Source organism: Gorilla gorilla, chromosome X (assembly GCF_029281585.2).
Source record: "Gorilla gorilla gorilla isolate KB3781 chromosome X, NHGRI_mGorGor1-v2.1_pri, whole genome shotgun sequence".
In the NCBI taxonomy this organism is placed as follows: domain Eukaryota; kingdom Metazoa; phylum Chordata; class Mammalia; order Primates; family Hominidae; genus Gorilla; species Gorilla gorilla.
Window position 1 is genome coordinate 151,517,207 of NC_073247.2, and position 24,524 is coordinate 151,541,730.

General features: G+C 37.4%; 1 protein-coding gene across 7 annotated transcripts in view; it reads right to left on the reverse strand.

Moving 5' to 3' along the window:
- Positions 1-24,524, reverse strand: part of ATP11C (ATPase phospholipid transporting 11C (ATP11C blood group)) — a 206,628-nt gene that overhangs the window by 80,685 nt on the left and 101,419 nt on the right. For all 7 annotated transcript variants that reach the window (XM_019019710.4, XM_055377047.2, XM_055377045.2 and 4 more), the window contains 4 exons: positions 19,715-19,834; positions 12,367-12,456; positions 9,885-9,965; positions 7,903-8,010 (listed from right to left, as the gene is read on the reverse strand). In XM_019019710.4, the coding sequence (XP_018875255.1) occupies positions 7,903-8,010; positions 9,885-9,965; positions 12,367-12,456; positions 19,715-19,834 (399 nt within the window). The remainder of the gene's footprint in view (positions 1-7,902; positions 8,011-9,884; positions 9,966-12,366; positions 12,457-19,714; positions 19,835-24,524) is intronic.

Sequence of the window (24,524 nt, forward strand, 5' to 3'; positions counted from 1 at the left end):
ACAAGGTAGAAGTTCAGTTACTATGGGCGGGGTGGGGGCGGGGATATTGAGAAAGTCTTACCCTGAGGCTTTGGTGCATATGGCCTGCTTAATATTGTGATTGGAATGAGAAAACCAAGAAATCATTCTGTTCCTGCCAAGAGCCTTACACTGAGTAACAAACAAGAAATAGCAGTCTACCACTGGAGAAAAGGCAAGGGAACGCGGGGCGGGGAGGGGCAACCTCTGGGACTCGGGAATATAGGATGTGCTGAAAGCAGATAGTATAACAGGAACACCATAAAAAACTCTCCGGCACACCAGGCCCCACACAAAGCTCAAGGTAATGGCATTCTACCACTTAAGGAATTTGAAGTTAAGTGACACATTAAAAACATCAAAAACCAAAGCCAGCCCAACTGTTGACTAGATTGACTCAACCGCCAACACTAGTGGCCTGACAGAAGAAGCCAGGCCCATTTCAGAACACATATACCACTGACCTCAGTGAATACCATTCTTTTACATACAATGCCCAAAATTCAATTAAAAAATGAGATGCACAAAAACACAAGCAAAAAATGAGCCATCATTGAAAGATAAAGCAGTCCATGAAACCAGACCCAAAATGTCCAGATTTTGTAATTATGAAACAGGGACTTAAAAATAGCTATGATTAAGATGTTAAATGGGTGGGGTGTGGTGGCTCACATCTATATTACCAGCACTCTGGGAGGCCAAGGTGGGAGGATCGCATAAGGCCAGGAGTTTGAGACCAGCCTCGGCAACTTAACAGAACCCCATCTCTACAAAAAATGATAATAACAGTTAGCCAAGTGTAGTTGCACACCTATAGACCCAGCTACTCTGGAGATGGAGGTGGGAGGACTGCCTGAGCCCAGGAGTTCAAGGCTGCAGTAAGCTATGGCTGCGCCACTGTACTCCAGCCTGGGCAACAGAGTAAGACCCTGTCTCTTAAAAAGAAAAAAAAAAAAAAAAAGATATTAAATGGTACGGTATTTAGTGGAAAAGGTAGACAACATGTAACAGTGGACGAAGAATGCTGGCAGAGGGATACTATAAAAAAATGAAAATGTAAAGTCAGAAATGAAAACCATGTTATCAGAGATGAAGATTTCCTTCAACTAGTGGACTGGGTACAACAAAGGAAATAATCACTAATTCTGAAGACAGAGCAACTAAAATTATCCAAAATGATATATAAACAGGAGAAAAAGGAGTGTATTTTAAAAAACAACAAATTACTCAAGAGAGAAAATATCAAACAGTATAACAGTCATGTAATTGGAGTACCAGAAGAATAGAGAGAATGAGTCTGAAAAAATATTTCAAAAAGATAATGACCAAGAATTATCCAAAGTTAATCAAAGCCGACAAACAATAGATCCAAGAGAACTTCGAGAAGGATAACTACGATGAAAAAAATGTAGGTATATCATAGTCAAACTGCTGAAAACTGAAAATAGAAAGAAAAATGTAAAGGCATCAAAGAAATATTATATACACAAGAACGAGAATAGAAATGAAAGACTCATTAGAAACTATGCATATCAGAAGACAATGGAGTAATATCTTTAAAGTACTGAAAGAGAAAAAACCCTCTAACCCATAATTCTATATAGCCAGAAAAATAATTTTGGTAATTGAAGGTGAGATAAAAACTTTTCCATAGGAACATTCACTTCCAGCAGATTTACACTATAAAATACTACAGAAAGCTCTTCATGGATAAAAAATAAGATACTATATGAAAATTTAAATCTGCATAGGGAAATGAAAAAATGTGGGTAAATATAAAATATAGTTCTTATTGTTAATCTTTTAAAAACAGTTTTAGGCTGGGCACGGTGGCTCCCACCCATACTCCTAGCACTTCGGGAGGCTGAGGCAGGCAGATCACCTGAGGTCAGGGGTTCGAGACCAGCCTGGCCAACATGGCAAAACCCCGTCTCTACCAAAAATACAAAAATTAGCCAGGTGCGGTGCTGCATGCCTGTAACCCCAGCTACTCAGGAGGCTGAGGCAGAAGAATCACTTGAACTCAGGAGGCAGAGGCTGCAGTGAGCCGAGATCATGCCACTGTATTCCAGCCTGGGTGACAGAGTGAGACTCTTGTCTTAAAAAAAGAAAAAAAAAAAAAAAAAGGTTTTAAAAAGATAATTACAACCTAGTAATTCTGCTCTAAGTTATATACTCAAAAGAATCAAAGGCAAAAACTCAGATACTTATATACCAATGTTCACAGCAGCATTAATCAAAATAGTCAAAAGTTAGAAATAACTCAAATGTCCATCAACACATAAATGGATCAACAAACTGTTATATACATAAATTGGAATATTATTCACCTTTAAAAAGGAAGGAATTTCTGATACATGCTATAACATGGATCAACCTTGAAAACATTATGCTAAGTGAAAGAAGCCAGACATAAATGGACAAGTATTGTACAACTCCACTTACATAAAGTATTGAGGATAGGGAAATTCATAGAGACAAAAAGTATTAATAGAATAGAGGCCACAAGGGGCTGAGGAAGGGAGAAATGGGAAGTTACTGTTTAATGAATAGAGCTTTGTTTGGGATAATGGAAAAGTTCTGGAAATGGATAGTGGTGATGGTTGTACAACATTGTGAATGTACTTACTATAAATAAATTGTACACTTAAAAATGGTTACTTAAAAATGGTTAAATGGGGCCTGGCGCGGTGGCTCATGCCTGTAATCCCAGCACTTTAGGAGGCTGAGGCGGGCAGATCACCTGAAGTCAGGAGTTTGAGACCAGCCTGACCAACATGGAGAAACCCCGTCTCTACTAAAAATACAAAAAAAATTAGCCGGGCATGGTGGCGCATGCCTGTAATCCCAGCTACTTGGGAGGCTGAGGCAGGAGAATCGCTTGAACCCAGTAGACAGACGTTGCGGTGAGCCAAGATCGCACCATTGTACTCCAGCCTGGGCAACAAGAGCAAACTCCGTCTCAAAGAAAAAAAGTTAAATGGTAAAGTTTATTTTATATATTTTATTACCAAAAAAGACAACTCACAGGCAAAAATAGTAACATATTGTGGGCTTTATAAAATGTAAAAGTAAAACGTATGACAACAATAACACAAAGGGTGTGAATGAGAAAATGAAAATATGCTCTCTGAACACAACGGAATTAAATTAGAAACCAATAACAAAAAGGTATCTAGGCTGGCATGGTGGCTCACACCTGTAATCCCAGCACTTTGGGAGGCCGGGGTGGATGGATCAACTGCGGAGTTCGACACCAGCCTGACCAACATGGTAAAACCTCATCTCTACTAAAAATACAAAATTAGTCGGGCATGGTGGCGCATGCCTGTAATCCCAGCTACTTGGGAGGCTGAGGCAGGAGAATTGCTTGAATCCTGGAGGTGGAGGTTGCAGTGAGCCAAGATTGCGGCATTGCACTCCAGCCTGGGTGACAAGAGCGAAACTCCATCTCAAAAAATAATAATAATAACCAGAAAATTCCCAAATATTTAGAAATTACATAACAAACTTCTAAATAACCCATGAATCGAGGAAGAATTAAAGAGAAATCAGAAAATATTAAACTAAATGAAAATGTAAACATAATATATCCAAATTTGTAGGCTGTTGCTAAAGCAATACTTGGAGGAAAATTTATAGCATTAAACATTTATATTAGAAAAGATGTTCAAATCAACTCCTTTTACTAAATCTAACCTAACACCTCATTTTTATCCAAGGAGCTTCTTTACCTCTTAGCATTGTTCCTCATTCTCTGCCCCAATCCATATGTTTTCACACTCTGCCTCTCTGAATTTTACAATCTATTTCATGCCCATCTCATGTGAGAAAACTGTTTTCATTCCCGTTCTCTAAATTCAGAGTTGTTTTTTTTTTTTTTCCAGAAGCACTCACTGGGTTCTGACCAGTTATGGTCTTGTATTTTTATTCTTTTAGCATTATGTGGCATGACTACTAAGCTAAACTATAAAACTTCTTGAGAGCATGAACCATCTCTTTCATTCTTTGTAACCCTTCTGTAACTCAGCACAATATTTCAATATATTTTGGTTGATTCATTGGTTGAAGTACTAGAGTATAACTTTTATTTCTATTTGGCACTAAAGCATGACATATGATTGAGAGGTGTCTTACTATAGCTAGTTTCTGATATTTCTGACGCCAAAAAATACTCCTTCCATTAAAAATAATAGTGTCTTCACAATGGAATTCCTCAAGTCCTGTTATAAGTCTCATTCTCTATGCTGTATGAAATTCCATCCAGTCTCGTGGCATCATACGGTATGTACAGACTGATGACACCCAAATTTCAACTTCTATTTAAAACACCTCCTCTGAGCTCCAGGATTGACAACTCCAACTGTATGTCTAATAGGTTTCTCAAACTTAACATAGCCAAAAGTGAATTCCTGATTTCTCTTCACTCCCACCTCTGTCCCTAAATCTGTTTTTCTCCTAGGCTTTCCCATCTTATTTAAAAGCACTAGCATTTTCTTTAATAGCACTATGTAATTCCCTCAGTTGCTCAGGCCAAAACCAGGAAGGCTATCTTAATTATTCTTTTTTTTTTTCTGTTTCTCTCACCCACTACATCCAATAAATCACTAAATCCTGATTATTCTACCTCCAAAAAATATCCTGAATATATCCATTTCCCTTAAAATCTAAACAGGTAGTAGAGAGTTGTGGTTAAGAGCATGGACTCTACACCTAGGCTTGCTTTAATTCAAATCCCAGCTTTCTAACTTACTAGTAGTGGGCAAGTTCCTTAACCTCCTTATGCCTCGGTTTCATCATCTGTAAAGAGAGGATAATAAAAATACCTACTTCATATGGCTGTTGTTGAGGGTTAAATGAGTTAACAGAATGTAAAAAAAGACTGTCTGGCATATACTACATACCATATAAATGGTGACTACTATTTTTATTATTGTTATCAATACTACTATCATCCTAATACAAGCCCTTATCATTTTTTGCCTAAGCTCTATCTCTCTGATTGCACATTCATGCTTTCATTTTGCCTCACTCCAGTTTTATTTTTAAAAATCATCAAGTCACTCTCTGGCTTTAACACTTCAAAGACTCCCCACCACACTAAGGATGCAGACCAAGTCTCTCTCTTGCTCAAAAGGAGTCTCAACAAACTCTTTCCCCCTACTCCCCAGCCAAGCAATCTGCTATTTAGAGACTGCTGGCTAATAAGCATCTCTTCCCACACACTTACACTCCAGAAACAGCTACATCAAATAGCATCTCACACAATAATTTAATCACAATAGCTTCACATTTATTTAATCAAGATTATACCTGGTTGAGTTCAGCCTCAAGGAAAAGAAGCTTGGTGGAAGGAAAGTGAAAAATGGGGGCCTTTGTAAAGGGGGGTGGGGTAGAGTGTCAACAAAATCAGAAAGAGGAAATGAAAGAAAGGGAGAGATGTAAGAGGCCTTTGCCTGCTTTGCAATTTTACGTAGTGTACTGGGAACAACAGATTGGATGCTATGAATCATTTAGGCAGCCTTTGTTTGTTGTTATTGTTGTTGGTTTTTTTTGTTTTTTTTTTTTTTGAGACAGGGTCTCACTCTGTCACCCAGGCTGGAGTGCAGTGGCTCGATCTCGGATCACCGCAGCCTCAACTTTTTGGGCTCAGGTGATCCTCCCACCTCAGCCTCCCAAGTAGATGGGACTGCTTGGCTAATTTTTTTGGAGAGACAGGGTTTTGCCATGTTGCCCAGGATGGATTCCAACTCCTGGACTCAAGCGATCCACCCAACTTGGCCTCCCAGAGTGCTGGGATTACAGGCGTAAGCCACTGTACTCAGTCTGCCTTTGGTTCTTACGCTGATCAATAATGCTGAGTTTCTACAATTGTTTCAAAAACTTCAGATCTTAACCTAACCTAGTTCGGCACAAGTTCCCCCTTGACCAGGATGTAAAGAATAGAGAAAAGAAAAAGTAGAAAAAGGAAGACATTCTATGTCAAACACTGGTGACCCTCCTACTCTGTAGTCTTCCTCCCATCATTACTATAAGATGATGCAAGGAAATTGAACTATTGTTGGGCATATGGAGAATTCTTTAAATTCAATAAGAAAACAACCTGCTTTAAAAATGGGCAAAAACTAAGCAGCATCTCACCAACGAAGATATACAGATGACAAAGAACCATATGAAAAGAAAGTCCATATCATATGTTATCAGTGAAATGCTAATTAAGACAAAAGTGAGAAGTACTACACACCTGTTAAAATGGCCAACATACAAAGCACTGAGAACATCAAAACCCAGTGAGGATGTGGAACAACAAGAACTCCCATTCATTGTTGGTGAGAATGCAAAATGATACAGCTACTTTGGAAGATAGTTTGGCAGTTTCTTACAAAACAAAACATACTCTTACCATACAATTCAGCACTTCTTTGTATTTACTCAAATGAATTGAAAATGTATGTCCATATAAAAACCTGCACACAAATGTTTATAGCAGTTTTACTCATAATTGCCAAAACTCGGAGGCAACTAAAATGCCCTTCAGTAGGTGAATGGATAAACTATGGTATATCCAGAAAATGAAATATTATTCATCACTAGAAACAAATGAGCTATCAAGCCATGGAAAGACATGGAAGAAACTTGAAAGCATATTACTAAGTGAAAGAAGCCAATCTGAAAAGACTGTATGATTCTAAATATGTGACATCCTAGGAAAGGCAAAACTATAGAGACAGCAGAAAGATCGCTGGTTACCATGGGTTGGGGGGAATAAGGAATGAACAGGAAGAGAACAGAAGATTTTTAGGGCAGTGAAACTATCCTGGTATGACACTACTATGGATACATATGTACATATATACAAATGTAGGCTATGTGGATATGTATCCTATATTTAACAAAACCCACAGAATGTACACCAAGAGTGACCCCTAATATAATCTATGGACTTTGGGTGATAGTGTGCCAAAATAGGTTCACTGATTGTAACAAATGTACCATTCTGGTGTGGGATGTTGACAGCCAGAGAAAATGTGTTTGGGGACAGTGGGTTTATGGGTACTCTCTATAGTTTCTACTCAATTTTCCTGTGAACCTAAAACTGCTCTAAAAATATAATTTTTTAATTTAAAAAATCTAATGAGAACCAAAAAATTAGTGTTTGACATGGACAAGTCAAAAATGTTATTTGACAGGGTCTTACTGGGTAAATAATAAACAATGATTAACTGGAATAAACAATTGCCTGAGATTGTCAAAAAAAAAAATACTACTACCTTGGAAGTCTCTTATGTTGCTGATGGGAATGTAAAATGGTACAGGCACTATGGAAAATAGTTTAGTGGTTCATTAAAAAGTTAAACATGTAATTACAATATGACCCAGCAATTTTCCTCCTAGGTATATACCTCAAAGAATTAAAAACAGATGTTCAAACAAAAACTGTAATTCAATGTTCATAGCAATTCATAATACCCAAAAGGTAGAAACAACCCAAATATCCATCAGCTGGTGAATAAATAAAATGAAATGTTATTCAGCCATCAAAAGGAATGAAATGCTGCTATATACTATAATGCAGATGAACCTCAAAAACATTCTGAGTGAAAGAAGCTAGGCAAAAAGGACACATAAGAAATATGAAACATTCAGAATACATACATCCATAGGGACAGAAAGAAGGTTAGTATTGCCAGGGCCTGGGAGGAGGGAGAAATGTGGAGTGACTGCTTATGGGTATAGGGTTTCCTTTTTGGGTGATGAAAATGTTCTGGAACTAGATAGAGTTAACGGTTGCACAACATTATAAAGTACTAAATGACATTAAATTATACACTTTAAAACGGTGCATTTTTACCATTAAAAAAGGAGTGGACTAAGAAAAAATACCTTGATTTTTTCACTTTCTTTTCTCACTCGCTTTGCATTTTCAATAATGTAAACAGTGCTTTTGTTGACTTCATTGTCAGCTCTGTGTCTCAGCCAATCCTCATATCCCTGAAAGATAAAAATAACTATATAATTGAGTTCAGATAATGAAATAAAGCTGTTAATAAATTTCTATATCCTCCCATGAGTCAACACGAAATATTTATAATTATAGCATTAATTTAAACTCAGAATGCTAAAGAGACAATGCTACACATTTTAATAGCAAATCTGAGACACACTTTCAAAATACTCCTTAGATAAATAGCTTTGTTGTGTTAAAAGTTTTCTCCACTCTTTAAACATTAATGAAAACACAAGCACTGGAGACTTAATATTTTCATGTGTGAAAGGCTATGATTTATTTTAACTGTACTCTTGAGTTAGTTAATTCTATTTTTTAATTTGAAAAAAGATTGTCCTGGGTTTGTATTTTCTTATAGCCATAATCACTTACATATAATCTTTTGTATATGCTGTAGTAGACTGTTCGAGTAATCATCTCCAAGGGAGTATTTTAATTATTTCTCACCCACAGAGAATAGAAAAGGCAAGCAAGGATTGTTTTGGCAGAGAAGCTATGATAAGTTGTAGAGATCAACAGCTAAACTTTTCAACTGACTTGGTGACAAAAGAAAATATAAATTGGTATTCATCGTTTCCAGTTAAAAGTAATCAGAGAAAGATCTAATGGCTCATTTTACTTTGGACTTTTCATCTAAAGTAGATTTAAGCCAAAAGATCTAAAGGATGTTCATGAATGTTTGATCATGACCTCCTCTCCTTTTTTATATACCTTTGTCTTTTTTCGTTGTAATAATGTCTGTACCTTTTCAAACATAACTGTTTGAAAAGTCTCTTCATCGCCTCCCCCCACTTTTTCCCCTCAGGTACTATATCCATTCTTCTTCTGTCCTCTTTATGACAATGCTAAGCTATCACTTTATAGAGTACATTTTGTGATGCTGGTGAAGAAATAAAGGTCCTAACATGAACCAGTATTGGGAGTAGAATGAATCAGTAAAAAAGCCTTTGAAAACCACACATGCTATTCTTGGAACCAGCAATTTTATGATGTTAAAGAAAATAATCCTATCAGTCTAAGGAAAAGAACATTCCAAAAGTCTTTATTTTGCAACTGAACACTTGATAAGATATTCTTATAGTTCCTGGTAGGCAAGATATAAGACCAGATAACCCCAAGAGGAAAGGTAATCTTGTTCCCAATAATGCTAAGAAGACCTTTGTTTTGCAAGCTTCTTTGGTATCCTTTTTAAAAGCACTTTGTTAAGTATCATCTAAAAATATGTTTGTAAATAGTCAGATGCTGTGGACTGACATAAAACATGATTAACATTGTTAACCTACCCTTTCACCTCCAATTTCCTGTTTCCATTTTCATCTGGAATTTTTCAAACATACTAGCATACAAAATGTTCAAAATACTTCAAAGACATCCATATCACAATCTGTGGCAGTCTATCAGCTCTGACAAAAAACAGGAAATGTCCCCTCTACCTACTACCCCCTGAAGCAGTAGAAGGAAAAAACAAGAAAATTAAAGTATTCTTCCCTTGAGTTCTCGCTACAGGCATAAGCAATTTTAAAAAATCCACAAAAATGGGAGTTTTTCACACAGACATACCACGCTGAAACAATTAATATGCATTAAAAAATCTGCCTCCTATTTCCTGACTGGGCTGTACCTTTTACCTGCTCTTTCTTTTACATTTACACCCACATACACAGATGTTTAAGAAGAAACAAGGAAATACATTAAGGATGTGCCTATCATTTTAATAGGTTTTCAAGAGGAACCAAATATAAAATAAATCCATAAAGGATACTACCCACTGTATATAAATATGAAAAAGAGCCTTTGACAATGAAATTCCAACAAGCCTGGACTGAAATGCAGGTGCAAGTGTAAATAAGAAATTTACCTGCTTGATGGCTGTAACAGTTATAACAAAGAAAAGTGGAAGTCCACTGGTAACTGGGCTAGTTGGTGTGTCTACTGTGACCTAGGTAAATAAAATTAAATTGAAAGTAAAATGAAAATTTGTCATTAACCCATATGCAGCACTTACATGCTGCAAACATTTCAAACAGAAACACAGACAAAACACTTTCCAGTAGTAGGGTAAATATTAATTTTCATTAAAACAAAAGCAAACTACATGGCAGTTAGTTTAAGAAATAGTCCTAAATTCAGGCATAGTTTTTATCCTAGCTTGGATTAACCCCTTTATTGAAATATATCCATTCACTTACCACCTATTTGCTGAGCACCATTCTGTCAGCGCTTGTGCTATTATCAGCCAAGCTCTAGAGATACTGCTTTAAACAAGATGGAGACAAGTCCCTGCCTTCATGTAGCTGGCAGCTTACAGGAAAAACCAGACAGTAAAACAAGTGTGTAGATGCTGAGGTCTGAAGGGTAAACAGGAGTTAACTAGACGAAAGGTAGTTTTCTAGGCACAGTGAACAGTATATGCAGGTCTCTAGGAAATAAAGGAAGCCAGTGGCGAGAGGGAGTGTGGTGTGAGATGGGGCTGGAGAGGGAGGCAGGAGCCAGACTGTGCAGGGCCCTCTAGGCCAAAGTAAGCTGTTCATTCTTTATCCCACAAATAGCAGGAAATCCTTGAAAGTTTTAAGCAAGGAAAGGTCACATGAACAGAACTGCATTTTGAAAAGATCATTCTTACTGCTCTGTGGAAGATGAATTAGAAGGGAACAAGAGTGAAGGCAGGGAGTCTATTTAGGAGGCTATTGCTGTAATCTAGGTGAAAGATGATGGCTTGGACTAGTGTTAGCGGCAGGCATGGAAAGAAGTTCTATAAATATTTAGGAGGCAAAAATGCCAAGAGTTAGATGTAAATGCTAATATTAAAGATGTCTTCCAAGTATCGGGTTAGCATGTCTAGGTGAATGTTGTCATCATTTACTGAGACAGGAAATACTGAAAAAGAACTACATTTAAGGGAGGATGATTTTGAGTTCAGTCTGCCCTCCCAACTCGTTGACTCTCATCTCCAACCCTCAACAAGGCCTGCCTCTGCCATACACCCTGTGTTGTAGATACAATATATACTTCCATGTACGCAAGGCTTCTACATGGCTCTGTGACTTTAGGCAATCTCTTCCCTATCCCTGAAATACCAGTTCAGCATTCTCCACCAAGTAAATCCTTCTAATCCTTAAAGGCTCTGTTCAGATAGCATCTATTCTCTGAAGCCTTCTCAAATTCCTCTTGGGTAGAAAAAAATGATAACTTACACTGTATACCCAAAGCATTCTGTTAATGCTTCTTGAATGGCTTTACTACATTAAGTGAATAGATAACTGTTATGTGACTGGTCTTCTCAGCTATAGCATAAATTCCTTAAGAGTAGAAAAGCCATATCTTGATCTTCATTGTACCTGCTACCATTTTTGTTGTCTGTCCTACTGCACAGCACATAGTAAGTAGATGAGTGGTATACATTTGCTGAACTGAAATGAAATGCGCTGCCCACCAAGTAGAATGATTCTTTCAAGCAGAATCCTCTAGGTAGTTTATTCTATATCTGTAAGACATCTGACCATGGATCCAGAGGAGCTCCTTTTCAAATCTTCCATCATTCAGGATTAAAATAGGCTCTTGCCCATATTATATCCCAGACTGATTTTAAGTAGCAAGGCTAAATTCAATTACAGTACCATTTACTCAAAGCCTCAAAGTGAGTCAACAGAAGCACTTAACATCAACAGGGCATTTGAGCAATTTCAATGGGATTTTTCTGCTTCATTTAAAAAATGAAATGAGAAAAAAAGTACCTTTAATGTCGTAGTAAAATTTTCAGGGGTAATTATGGCGAGGAAAAGATTTTAATAGCTTACAGATTTAAAGATGGAAGATACAATTTAAACTGTCTAAAATTTAAAACACAAAACAGTAGAAAGAATACAGAGAAGCAGATTGATCTAACCAGGCTCTCACCCTTACAGTGAGTAAATGAATGAGAGAGAGCAAAAATGGTAATCAGGAAGATGAGTGAGAAGTTTCCAATTAGGCTGAAACTGGTATGCAACAAAATAAAACTATTAGGTTGAACTATTTTCAGTTTTGATATATTCCATTTCATTTAATGGTACACAATACACGTCATCCTGGGATGAGCAAAAATATGATATCCATGAAGATTTCAAAGAAAGTAACAATGAAACAAAATCTCAACAGGTTTTCTAGTAAAAACACAACTTTAGAAATTTATAAAATGATAATCTTTAAATGTTATGTTTCTACTTTAAGAAGTCATATTGTAACAAGCTCTGGAATGTCTTTTTTTAATTACATGGCATTTTAAGGTTAGAAATAGATTGAAAATTCGTTTAAAGCAATCAAGTTTCTAAAAGTTAAGTGGCTGTTTAAGGAGCTCTTACCTGTACAAGGAAAATTATGAGAAAATAAAAATTTGCAATTCTTCTAAACTGTTCAAACAGATTCTTTGGGAGAAAATTCCAAAGTGTATACTGTAAGGGAGGAAGAAAAAGGAACACTGTTACGAAGAAAACTTGAAAAATCTTAATAGTAATGACTGATTATGGGTCCACATTATCATATAAAGTGATATTTAGTATGTCCAACACTTTGAAACCGAAATCTCACACATATACATAAGCATATATTTAGAGGCACTGTATATGAAAACCTTTTTCAGAAATGAAGCTTTCATTCTACGCATTACAATAACCATCTAGTCTCATACCTTTGCTTTCTCTGACCCAATCTAAATTAGGTTCCTTGTTATGTGTTCTCATGTCATCCTATATATACTTACTTGATAACACTCATTATAGTGAGTTATATATGTGTACATTTTAAATTAAGGTTTCTCCCTTGATAAGCAAAGAGTTCTATAGGAGCAGGTTGTTCACCTGTATTGTTTACAATTTTCCCAACATTCAACACAGTGCCTGGTACAAGGCAGACAATAAATTATTTGGATGGCCAGGCACAGTGGTTCACACCTGTAATCCCAGCACTTTGGGAGGCCAAGGCAGGCAGATCACCTGAAGTCAGGAGTTTGAGACCAGCCTGGCCAACATGGCAAAACCCTGTCTCTACTAAAAATACAAAAATTAGCCGGGTGTGGTGGTGCACACTGTAATCCCAGCTACTCGGGCGGCTGAGACAGGAGAATCGCTTAAACCTGGGAGGCAGCGGTTGCAGTCAGCCAAGATCTCACTACTGCACTCCAGCCTAGACAACAGAGCGAGAATGAGACTCCGTCGCCAAAAAAAAAAAGGCCTGGGCAACATGGTGAAACCCCATCTCTGCTAAAAATACAAAACTTAGCTGGACATGGTGGTGCACGCCTGTAGTCCCAGCTACTTGAGAGGCTAAGACACGAGAATCGCTTGAACCCCGGAGGCGGAGGCTGCAGTGAGCTGATATGGTGCCACTGCACTCCAGCCTAGGCGACAAAGTGAGACCTGCCTCAAAAATAAATAAATAATAAAATAAATAAATAAATAAATAAATAAATTATTTGGAGGAATGAATGAACACATTAATTTCTGGCTCAGCTAACCTCTGGAGTCTTGATGATCATAACAGATACCCCTATGAGTCACTCTGTCCCTATGAGTACCTCCAATTTCCATGACAGCTGGGAAGGTGTATACACAACCCTGGGCCATGGAGGGCTTTCATTTTAATCAATAACATACCACTCTGGGCTGCGCTTTGGTAATTGGTAATAGGTAAAAGTTTCATGCTGAATTGCACATGGCCAGAACTCTTAGGCCAACTGTCAACTGCAGAACTCTTAGGCCAACTGTCAATCGTACTTTGTCCCTGATACCTTAAGCTCAAGGACTGAATCACTTAAAAGTGACCAAAAATCATTGAATTTTTCAGATGACCTAGTAAGACCAGAAACTAGAAAGAAAGAAATGTTTCTTAACCTAAAAAGCTAAATTTACATTTGAGAGTTCTGCGGTTGACAGTTGGCCTAAGAGTTCTCGTCTTCTGACCATGTGCGATTTAGCATGAAACTTTTACCAATTACCAATTACCAAAGCCCATCCCAATTATCTGTATAATATGTGAGAACATATCCTTTAATAAGAGGTGACTGAAAAGCCAAGTTGTAGAGCACGACATAATATATGGGAATTTACTAACCTTTCAGTTTAAAAAGGCTTATGGGCTCAAAATTTAGGGAATCCTCAGGGAAAAAACACAAAAGGAGGCAAGTACATTCAGTAGAACAGCTGCATTACAACCAATAACCAACTTAGAAAAGGTTCTACCCTGGAGTCCAAGAAGTTCCTTAGGGAAGGTAATTTTAAAATAAATGCAGAATTGTGCATGGATGTGCACCACTTGGGAGAAGAAGGTCCACACTTTTTATGAGATTCCCAAGGTAGCTTGTGACCAAAAATAGAAGCCACTCAAAACCACTGATCCAGTCACTTTGAAGCTGACATAGTTCAGACCAGCATTTTTAACTGTCCCAATTATTTAAAATCAACTTTCTAAAACAATAAGCTAAACTCCAACAACAGGCTAATGGCTGAGCTTCTGGCACGTTACCCTTCTGTTCCCAAATTAAAGAGTTTTTAATTAATCAAATAAGCATTACAGAGTCATCTGTGAAAGGTGATATAAACACATCAAAAGGGAATACTTTTGCTGTTGTCGTTTTTAAGTCCCAACTGTTAGTTGACCACTGTTTTATTAAATGAACTGCTTCCTTGAGGAATTCTGATTATTCCCTTCATAGGAAATGACTGCCCTCTTCTCTCCTTCATCAAGTCATGAGCTCTTAAGAGATCACGGAGCATGTCATAAGTCCCCTTATCACAGGTGCCTAGAACAATAGTTTAGCACACAGAAGATATACAAGAAATCTTTATTAAAACTTGTGCCCTAGCCATTTACTCTACTGGTTTAACTAAAAGGTAAACTTAGTTTCTAGCACATCTTTTTTAGTATAATACAAATGTAAGATTTTAATGCAGACCAAGAAAAGTCTACTTCTTAGAGTTTTCTAACTAAAAGTGAAATTGAGTTACAGCCATATACATCAAGTTATTCAAATTAACTTGTTTATCTAAAAAGTAGATTCTCCAGCTTGGTCAGTTGCTACAAATCAAAAACAATGTTATCTCAAGCATGACCTCCATGGCAAAAAAAAAAAGTTAATCACAAGAAGAAAATGTGTATAGCAGTTTTTTAGACACAATGATGAGAATTCAGTTTTTGTTACAAGTTAGTTCTTGCTTGGAGACGTCAGTAAATAGTTTGTTTGTTTGTTTGTTTATTTATTGAAACAGAGTCTCACACTGTCACCCAGGCTGGAGTGCAGTAGCGCGTTCCCAGCTCACTGCAGCCTCTGCCTCCCAGGCTCAAGCAATCCGCCCGCCTCAGCCTCCTGAGTAGCTGGGACTACAGGCACACACCACCATGCCTGGCTAATTTTTGTTGTGTGTGGTTTTTGTTTTTTGTTTTGTTTGTTTGTTTGTTTGTTTGAGACAGAGTCTCACTCTGTCACCCAAGCTAGAGTGCAGTGGTGTGATCTCAGCTCACTGCAACCTCCGCCTCCCAGGTTCAAGCGATTCTCCTGCCTCAGCCTCCCGAGTAGCTGGAATTACAGGCATACGCCAACACACCCTGCTAATTTTTATATTTTTAGTAGAGACGGAGTTTCACCATGTTGGTCAGGCTGGTCTTAAACTCCTAAACTCAGGCAATCTGCCCGCCTCGGCCTCCCAAAGTGCTGGGATTACAGGCGTGAGCCACCGCGCCTGGCCAATTTTTGTATTTTTTGTAGATACGGGGTCTCCCTTTGAACCATCTCCGAGGCTGGTCTGGAACTTCACCCGCCTCAGCCTCCCGAAGTGCTGGCATTACAGGTGTGAGCCACTGCACCGGGCCTCTTTTATACTATCTTTAAGTGCAACTATAAACTTAAAAAGCAGCCCAGACATTTAGAACATGTTTAAAACTATTTATACAGAAAATGCCAGCTTTGGGCTGGGCATCACGGCTCACACCTGTAATCCCAGCACTTTGGGAGGCTGAGGTGGGTGGATCACCTGCAGTCAGGAGTTCGAGACCAGCCTGGCCAACATGGCGAAACCCCGTGTCTATTAAAAACACAAAAAATTAGCCAGGTGGGCGCCTGTAATCCCAGCTACTTGGGAGGCTGAGGCAGGAGAATCGCTTGAACCCATGAGGCGGAGGTTGCATTGAGCTGAAATCGCGCGCCACTGCATTCCAGCCTGGGCGACAGAGACTCTTGTCTCAAAAACAAACAAACAAACAAAAAACGCCAGCTTTCCCGGTATATACAATGCATTTTATATATGCTTTGTAGTGGATTAAATAATCTGTACACAAGTGTGGCCACTAAAGATGAAATTATGTGAAAAAGTTGTGGGTCACTGCCTCAAATATGTATCATCTAATTTAATTTGAAACCAAAACTTTATAAACTTACTAAGCAAATTTCCCAAAGGAGGAAAGTTGAAGAGAATCTCAGCTTTGAGAGTCAATTATTTCATTTAAGCAAAAGGAGGCTTTAGAACTTTACTTGTTTTGACCAGTTCTGTGTTACCCAAGATTTCCAATTTATCATTAAAAATGCTGATGGTTTAGCATTAAAAATGCAGATGAGGAACTTAAGACTCCAAATAACTTTTAATGTGTCTGAATAGCAGCAAAAAAGAAAGAGAAAAAGGTAAAAATAAAGTACTAGATATTTAAAGTAATAATAAAGTTAGCAGTCAACTGCTCAAAGAAAACTTAGGAAAAACTCTTCTGGACATTAGCCTAGGCAAATAACTGATGACAAAGACAAAAAAGCAAATGCCCGAAAACCAAAAATAAACAAACGGGACTTAAATTAAAAAGCTGCACAGCGAAAGAAATAATCAACAGAGTAAACAGACAATCTATAGAATGGCAGAAAATATTTGCAAATTATGATTCTGGCAAAAGACTAATATCCAGAATCTATAAGGAACTCAAACAGTAAGAAAAAAAAATCAACTCCATTAAAAGCTGGGCAAAGGGCGGGGTGCAGTGACTCACTTCTGTAATCCCGGCACTTTCGGAGGCTGAGGCAGGGGGATTACTTGAGGCCAGGAGTTGTGACCAGCCTGGCCAATATGGTGAAACCCCGTCTCTACTAAAAATACCAAAAAAAAAAAAAAAAAAAAATTAATTAATTTTTTTAAAAAAACCTTAAAAATTTTTAAAGGAAAAAAACACACAACGATAAACATGATGGAAACTAAAGATCCTAAAATTCATAGCAGAGTACAATCAATGCTCCTTTTGCTAAAGAAGGGAATTTCCAAGTTTTGCACCAGCTACAAAATTCTGGTGATTTCCAAAATCCCTGCAGAGTACATTAAAGTTTGTGAGGCTGTAGAGGCCAAATTTTTCTAAAGAAAGTATTTGTGTTCCCAGGAGATAAAAAAACAAAAAGCATTAGGCCGGGTGCAGTGGTTCACGCCTGTAATCCCAGCACTTTGGGAGGCCAAGGCAGGCAGATCACGAGACCATCCTGGCTAACCCGGTGAAACCCTGTCTCTACTAAAAATACAAAAAATTAGCCGGGCGTGGTGGTGGACACCTGTAGTCCCAGCTACTTGGGAGGCTGAGGCAGGAGAATGGCGTGAACCCAGGAGGCGGGGCTTGCAGTGAGCCAAGATCGCGCCACTGAACTCCAGCCTGGGCGACAGAGCGAGACTCTGTCTCCCAAAAAAAAAAAAAGCACTGCTTTTATAAGCAAATAAAATTTAAAGTAGGTCAAAATGTTTGTCTTCAGTGTTCCCTGCCTTAACATTTATAATGTCACATTACTGGTGGTATTTGTAAACAAAAGCAGCATCCAATTAAGATAGTTATTTTTATGACTGAAGGGTGGAGAAAGAAAATCAACACTTGCTACAAAGTTGGAAGGCAGCTAACATATTCTATAAACAGTATATTTTGAAAAAATAATCTTTTAAAAAATTCTGGTATAAATACAAACAACCAAGACAATGTGAGGAAGAAAAAGTCAAATTATGAAATTGTTGGTCTTTTCGGAGTAGACCTGAAGGCCTCCATTTAGGAGACAGTATCCCACACATTCAAAACACATGAACTTGAGGAAATCAATAGTACTACTCACTATTGTAATAATAATCACAGAAACACAAATAACAATAGCAGCTACCGTTTGAGTTGTCGCCCCATGCCAAGCACAATGCAAGAGGAGAGAAAAAAAATGAGGAAGGAACCCAAACAGCACAATGATGTAAAAAGACCTCTTTATTCAGAGCAACTAGACCTTATAAAGTAGTTCTACTCCTGGTTTTATTACTAACTCTGCTTGGTGACCATGTGCCTAAATTTCTCTGGCCTTAACCTCTTAAGACCATTTAGCTCTACAAGTCCACAATTCTGAATCAAAGGACTACTACAGACCATTTAATTGGATACCACAAGGTGAGTTGAAATTTCCAGTAAAAGAACTATTCACTATTTTAGGCATAAGTATGTCAACCTCTGGCTGAGAATAAAATTTCTGCCACTAGTGTGTAAGATTAAGAGGAAATAGACATTTTTATCCAAAATAAAATGTTCTATAGGCCTACATATCTGCTCATTAGGCAACAAAATTTTCACCTGTCCTGACCATATTTTACATGTTAATCTCCCAGCAAAACATGATCACTACTGTATCACCGCCCAAACAAGAAATTAAATGCATATTTGAAAACCAAAATGTCACATATTTTTAAGGAAGGGCATAATTTTGTGTTTCAGTTTCTAAGTGATTACAAGTGTACAGTGAACCAAATGTCACCAACTTTTATCTCTGCCTTGCCAGGGCACACGAGGAAGTGAGGAAAATCTTCAAGATCTATTCCATTCTACAAGAGATGGCAGTAGGCCAACCTAGCACCTAACCTGGTCAGCCAGAGGTAAAGACTAGCTAAATGACACTTGCAGAATGATGACTACTGAGTACTAGGAGCTATAAGAAGTGGTTTCACAGAGTATCAGCCCCATTTCACCAACGAGGACATTTAAAATCGGGGCGATTAATTTGACCAAGGTGACACAACTAGTAAGTGGTTGGGCCAGGATTTAAATACAGGTGTTCAAACTTCCAGGCCAATGCTCTTAGTCCTACACTATGCTGAAGAAAGATGCATTCAAATGGTGACACAGCTGCAGTGACTTAACTCTTAACAGATCACAGCTGAAGCAGTGTACTGAGCAGCATGCACCCTTTGGGACGTAGGAGTGTGTTAATACTTGAGAAGTGGGATGGGAGGTGGAAGGGTTGGCAGGGGAACTAGAAAGAAATGCAAATAAAGTCATTCCAGGACAGCATTCTCCAAAAGAATGCAAATCTTTTATGAAAGAATTTGCATTCTTTTATATCCTAGTTCATCCATTCAAGGGTAATTCAGGAAGCTTTGCACAAGTAAGTAATTCGTATTTTTAGCAAACTTCACGGTTTAAAGTAATATGCATAATCAACAAGCACTGTGAATCATAACGGAAGGCAAGTGAATGATCTTTCACCTATAACAAGACAAAGTGATTTTTTAAATAAACCGTCTTTCAGAGGAATACTTACTATAGCTGGTATATGATCCGTATACATGCAAATACATGTACACATACATAAATGCATCAGTTTCCTCAGAAGCACAAATTAGAATGCATTATCTGATTCACTACATGAACATCTATTGAGTTAAAACAAAAACTTACCTTAGATGAGACTATTCTATTATCACAAAATCTTTGTGCAATGTAAGCTTCTGTTTCCGAAACTGGATGATTGCCAACAAACACTGTGCGTGTGCCAACTCGTTTCTCTTCTCCAGCACACTGACCAAGAGAAAAGGGAAAAAATTCAGTTTTTCATCACATTTGTCCACACTTCTACCAAGCCCATAATTCTTGTCCAAGCATGCTGGGCCATAATCTGGCGAGAAAGTAGTAGGGAGAGGAGAAAACCTTGTTAGGGAATTCAAAATCCATTAAGCTCTTATTTGCTGACATAGTAAAGATTAGTAAAAGTGCTGTTTGAACCAACTGTTCTGAGGTCAACAGTGCAATTCTAAAATGATTAACGAAAGTACCCTAGAGAAACAATATTTTTACTGCCAATCATTTTTCTTTCATCCACAGCCCAAATGAATCTTAACCATAACCTTCACTAGCAACACACTAACTCACGAAAGAATGGACTGGGAATATTTCATTTATTATGCAACTACTGAGGACAACCTTTCAACTACCTTACTAGAGAACAGAAAGCATAATGCAGATTACTTCTAAACACAAAATAATTGTGTATAAGTGTAAAGGTCAGAAATACAATGGCTGCCTCTATTGAAGAAATGATCGACTTTTTCTAAAAAGAAATTAGTTATTTGGCTTTACAGGACAGTTTATTTTGCAATCTCTCAGAGCCTTATTGTTGTAAAGTTCCATTTCACACAATATATTTCTCATGCCCCTTTTACATTTTTAATAAGTAGACTCACCGAACCTAAAAGTTTCAAGATTGGGCTCTATTTTATCCCACCCTTTAATTTTGCTAAGGCCTCACTCTCTTCACTTTAATCAGGATAATACCCTTTTCTTATATAAATTTGGGACAGTCTCCTTGTATGGTACTATATTACCATATCTGAGACTACCAAATATTTAAGTCAAAGGATGCATGACAGAAACAAATACCCATTTATATATTCCCATTATTTTTTAGAACTATAATTCCCCAACCTAAAATGTTTTAATATATGTAGTCACAAAGATTTTCCTTCCTTTCAGTGATCTATTTAAAGGTCAAAGGTATAAATCCCACCCTCAAAGTAACCATTTTAAGCAAGACTACTTAGAACTTGTAGTCTTCCAATTATCTACAATGTCTGAAAGTACTCCAGTCTGAATTTGTGCATCTTATGTAGATGGTATGTGGAAAATTATTTCTTCGTTTAAAAATTAAAAATCACCCCCAAAGTATAGATAAAACCTCTTTGCCTTGCGTTTTCATTTAAGCTTATGATATTGCCTTCAAAATTTGTAGGGAATCATGCAAAAAGTAACTGGGACAAACTGAAGTAGAAGAGATTCAGGCTGTATATAACTCTGGAAAGCTACTCTGGCATGTGCTCAGACAATTTGTGGGATCCCTGGAGACCTGGAAAAAGTCAGTTAAGTATCTATGCTGGATAGCTTAGTTATTTATCTGCCTGCCCAAAGACAAGGCATTAGAACAACTGATTGTCCAAGGTCCTTCGCATGCTAAGAGTAAATGATTCATAGATAAATTTTCACACAGTTCCTGGAAACCAGTAAACAGTATCTTTACCAAGTGGTAGCTTTGATTTAGGGGCTTACTTCTCTGTTTGCAACTGTAATATACAGGTTCTGACACAGCTTACTGATAAGAGCACCAAATTTTCCATAATATCCATTTTGTAAAACTTAAAAGTGAAAGTGTGTGCACCTGCCAGATGTATAGTTTATCTGGCTTCACCCCAGCTCCCACCTTCTGTTGCAGGTTAAGGCCTCTCTGTGGTCTCCACAACAGACCTGACTCTTATAATGTACCAATTTGAATTACAGAAAATGCCAAGTCCACGTATACATTGCAATTTGCAACCTTTAATGTAATATTCATATGGCTGTTTAGTTTTTCACACAAGGAAGAAGTGCCTGCAGAGTAAATGAGGCAGAGTTACCTTTTATACAAGTTCTTAGTTAATTCTACAAGTGGAAAGGGGGAAGAGGCAAAGGAGGTAGAGAATCAGTGAAGTAGGATATGTCATGTGCTGTCAATATAGATTTTTCCCCTCAATTACAGCAACCACTGATTAACTTAAAACAAAAATGGACTAGTGCTTTCCCAATTCTGAATTGTCTTCTACATTCCATGCCAAAGAACAAAAGGAAAAAACACAATACAATTTTTTTAGGCACACTGATATTTTTATTAATTCCCTACATTTGAATGACATTTCCAGTTTTACTAAGAGCTTTCCTCATACACTATCTCTCTGATCTTTTCTGAATAAGGCCTAAGTGGCCTCTATCTCCATTAAATTGGAGAAAATGGATTGAAATTACTATGCAGGTTTGGGGTTTTGTGTGTGCACATCCCGGCAGTGATTGCTGTTAGATGATGAAACAGAAGCCTGAAAGAAGCAGCAGAATGTCCACTCCTGAGCATTTTCCAAAATAGCATTTTACAGTCTCTTTACCCTAAACAGGTTTGGGTTGAGAAGTGCCTAAGACTGGGGGTGGGGTAGCATGAAGTAGGTGACTTTTCCGTGCCTGTTTCACCCTAAAAGCTGATGAAACTGCAATGTCTGGTGGAATTTCCTGCAACTGTATAATAATATTTGGTTCACATAAAAAATAGCAATGCTGAACTCAAGTAAATTCAATGTAATTGCCCACCTGCTGCCAATATAGAGTGTTAAAACAGTGGTGTTAGTTCCTGTGATTTTGAATAATGTAGGTGTCTTTGCCAAAGCAGAGAAACGCTAAGTAGAAATCATTTTTAAAATTCCCATTTGGATGGCACGCAGTGTAGTCTGGAGTGGGAGTGTGTGATTCCTGGCACTTCGTAATGAATTGTAATTCATTAGGAGTCCATCCTGTGCTGAACTGCTTCCCATTCAATTGTCCTTAAGAACAGCATTTCTTAAAACTTGGAATATGCTGGTACTGACTCTATTTTAATGACACATCACACTACATAATAAAGTATGGCAAATATTAAAAAATGTTTACAATATATGAATTAACAGAGAAAGCAATGTAAATTTCTTTCTCAAGATAAAAATCAACCTTTTGTACTCCTAATTTATACCTCCATAGTATAAACTGAATACTGTAAAAAAAAATAAAGCAAGTAATTTATACCCCAAAATGGCCTCTCAATAAAAAACCTAACACAGTAATTATTTAACTGGCACCATCTTAAAATCCTATGTCTTTGCTAGTCATAAAAAAATGAAAAGCCATTGGAAACAAAATTTGTTCCTTGGTTGCCTCCAGACCTGACTAGATAAGAACTGAAGAAAAACAGAGACCTCAATACAAGACTGTTACTATAAAAGCTGGCACAGGATCTGAAATAAAGCCTACCTCTATATCCTTTCCATTTGCTGGCAAACTTATATTTATGAGTTAGCCATAGATCTTTGACTCTTAATCCTGGTCACACAGTGGATTTAAACACAATACTGATGCCTGGTTCTTTTATTTAATATTTAATTTTTCTGGAAGCTCCCCAGGTGACAATTCTAATTTGCAAGCACAGCTAAGAATTACTGCCACAGACTCTTTCAAACAGTGATCGTCCTTAAATAACATCCTGCAAGTTTTTAGTATGCCAGCCATAATCTTGCACTATTTCTTTAAATAATTTAAACAATTTGCTTTCCAAAGGTTAAAAATACAAATAACCCTCAGTGTTCCGTCCAACCATTTTAAGCTGCTCGCAAAGTAAGATTCCCCTTCGACAATTTATTTTGCATGTGGTTATCTCCCATCAATTATTCAGATCACTGATAATGAGAATTACAGGCCCTGATATAATGCAAAGCTACTTGGATTATCAGCAAATAATCTTAAAACCGATGTAATCCCTGGCAGTTACAGCATTACTTTTATTGGTCATCGAACTGCTTTCTGTAAGCAACCACAGCAAATAAAAGTATTTGCTTAAAAATGAACAAAAAAATTTCTTATTAAAATCTGAAGACTTGGCAATGATTTAAAATGGTTCTCCACTCTCCAGCCCAAAGCTATTTTCTTCTCTGAAGCAGGAATATTTTTGAACAGCACAGTGTCTTAAAAAGGCCAAATTCAAAATTGAAAGACAGAGCATTTCATCAAAATTTCAGATGTCTACTAAAATGCTCCCAGAAGTCAGCATTTCCATACTAGGGCTGAAGGGGTGGGGGTATGGGGAGGAGATCACTACAGTGCCAGGAAACATTTCCAGTGTATTAAGCTTCTTGGTTAAAATAACTACAATGTATTCGGTGGTCAAATTGCTGAGGTTTCCAAGCCCACTCCATTATAACAAGCAAAAATGAATAAACTTAATGTGTAATTTACAATCATAACTCTAAAATGATCCTTAAAATTGCACTTTTCAGATTTTGCTTTTACTGCAACTTCTGAAGTGATTAAGCTGTCTCTCCTTTTGCCAAAGGAAGTGAAGTAAGACTGATGGGGCATTTTGTGTTGTTCTGCCTTTAAAGCTTAATTACAGTCATATTAACTGAAATTCTCAAACACCTGACCAAAGGACACATGAATACACAAAGTTTATCCCTAAACACAAAGATTTCTCTAATTAGGCATTACCCAATGGCTTCACATTTAATTGAAAAAAAAAAACTACTACAGGAAATGGATATTAAGCCTCACACAAACACCTAAATCAGCAAGCACAACACTTAAGAAAAAGACTGACCATGAGGATTTGGATAAGAACAATGCCTTGTTTGGAAGCTCAGAGTGGACCTTTCATTATCTCAAAGTGATCCAC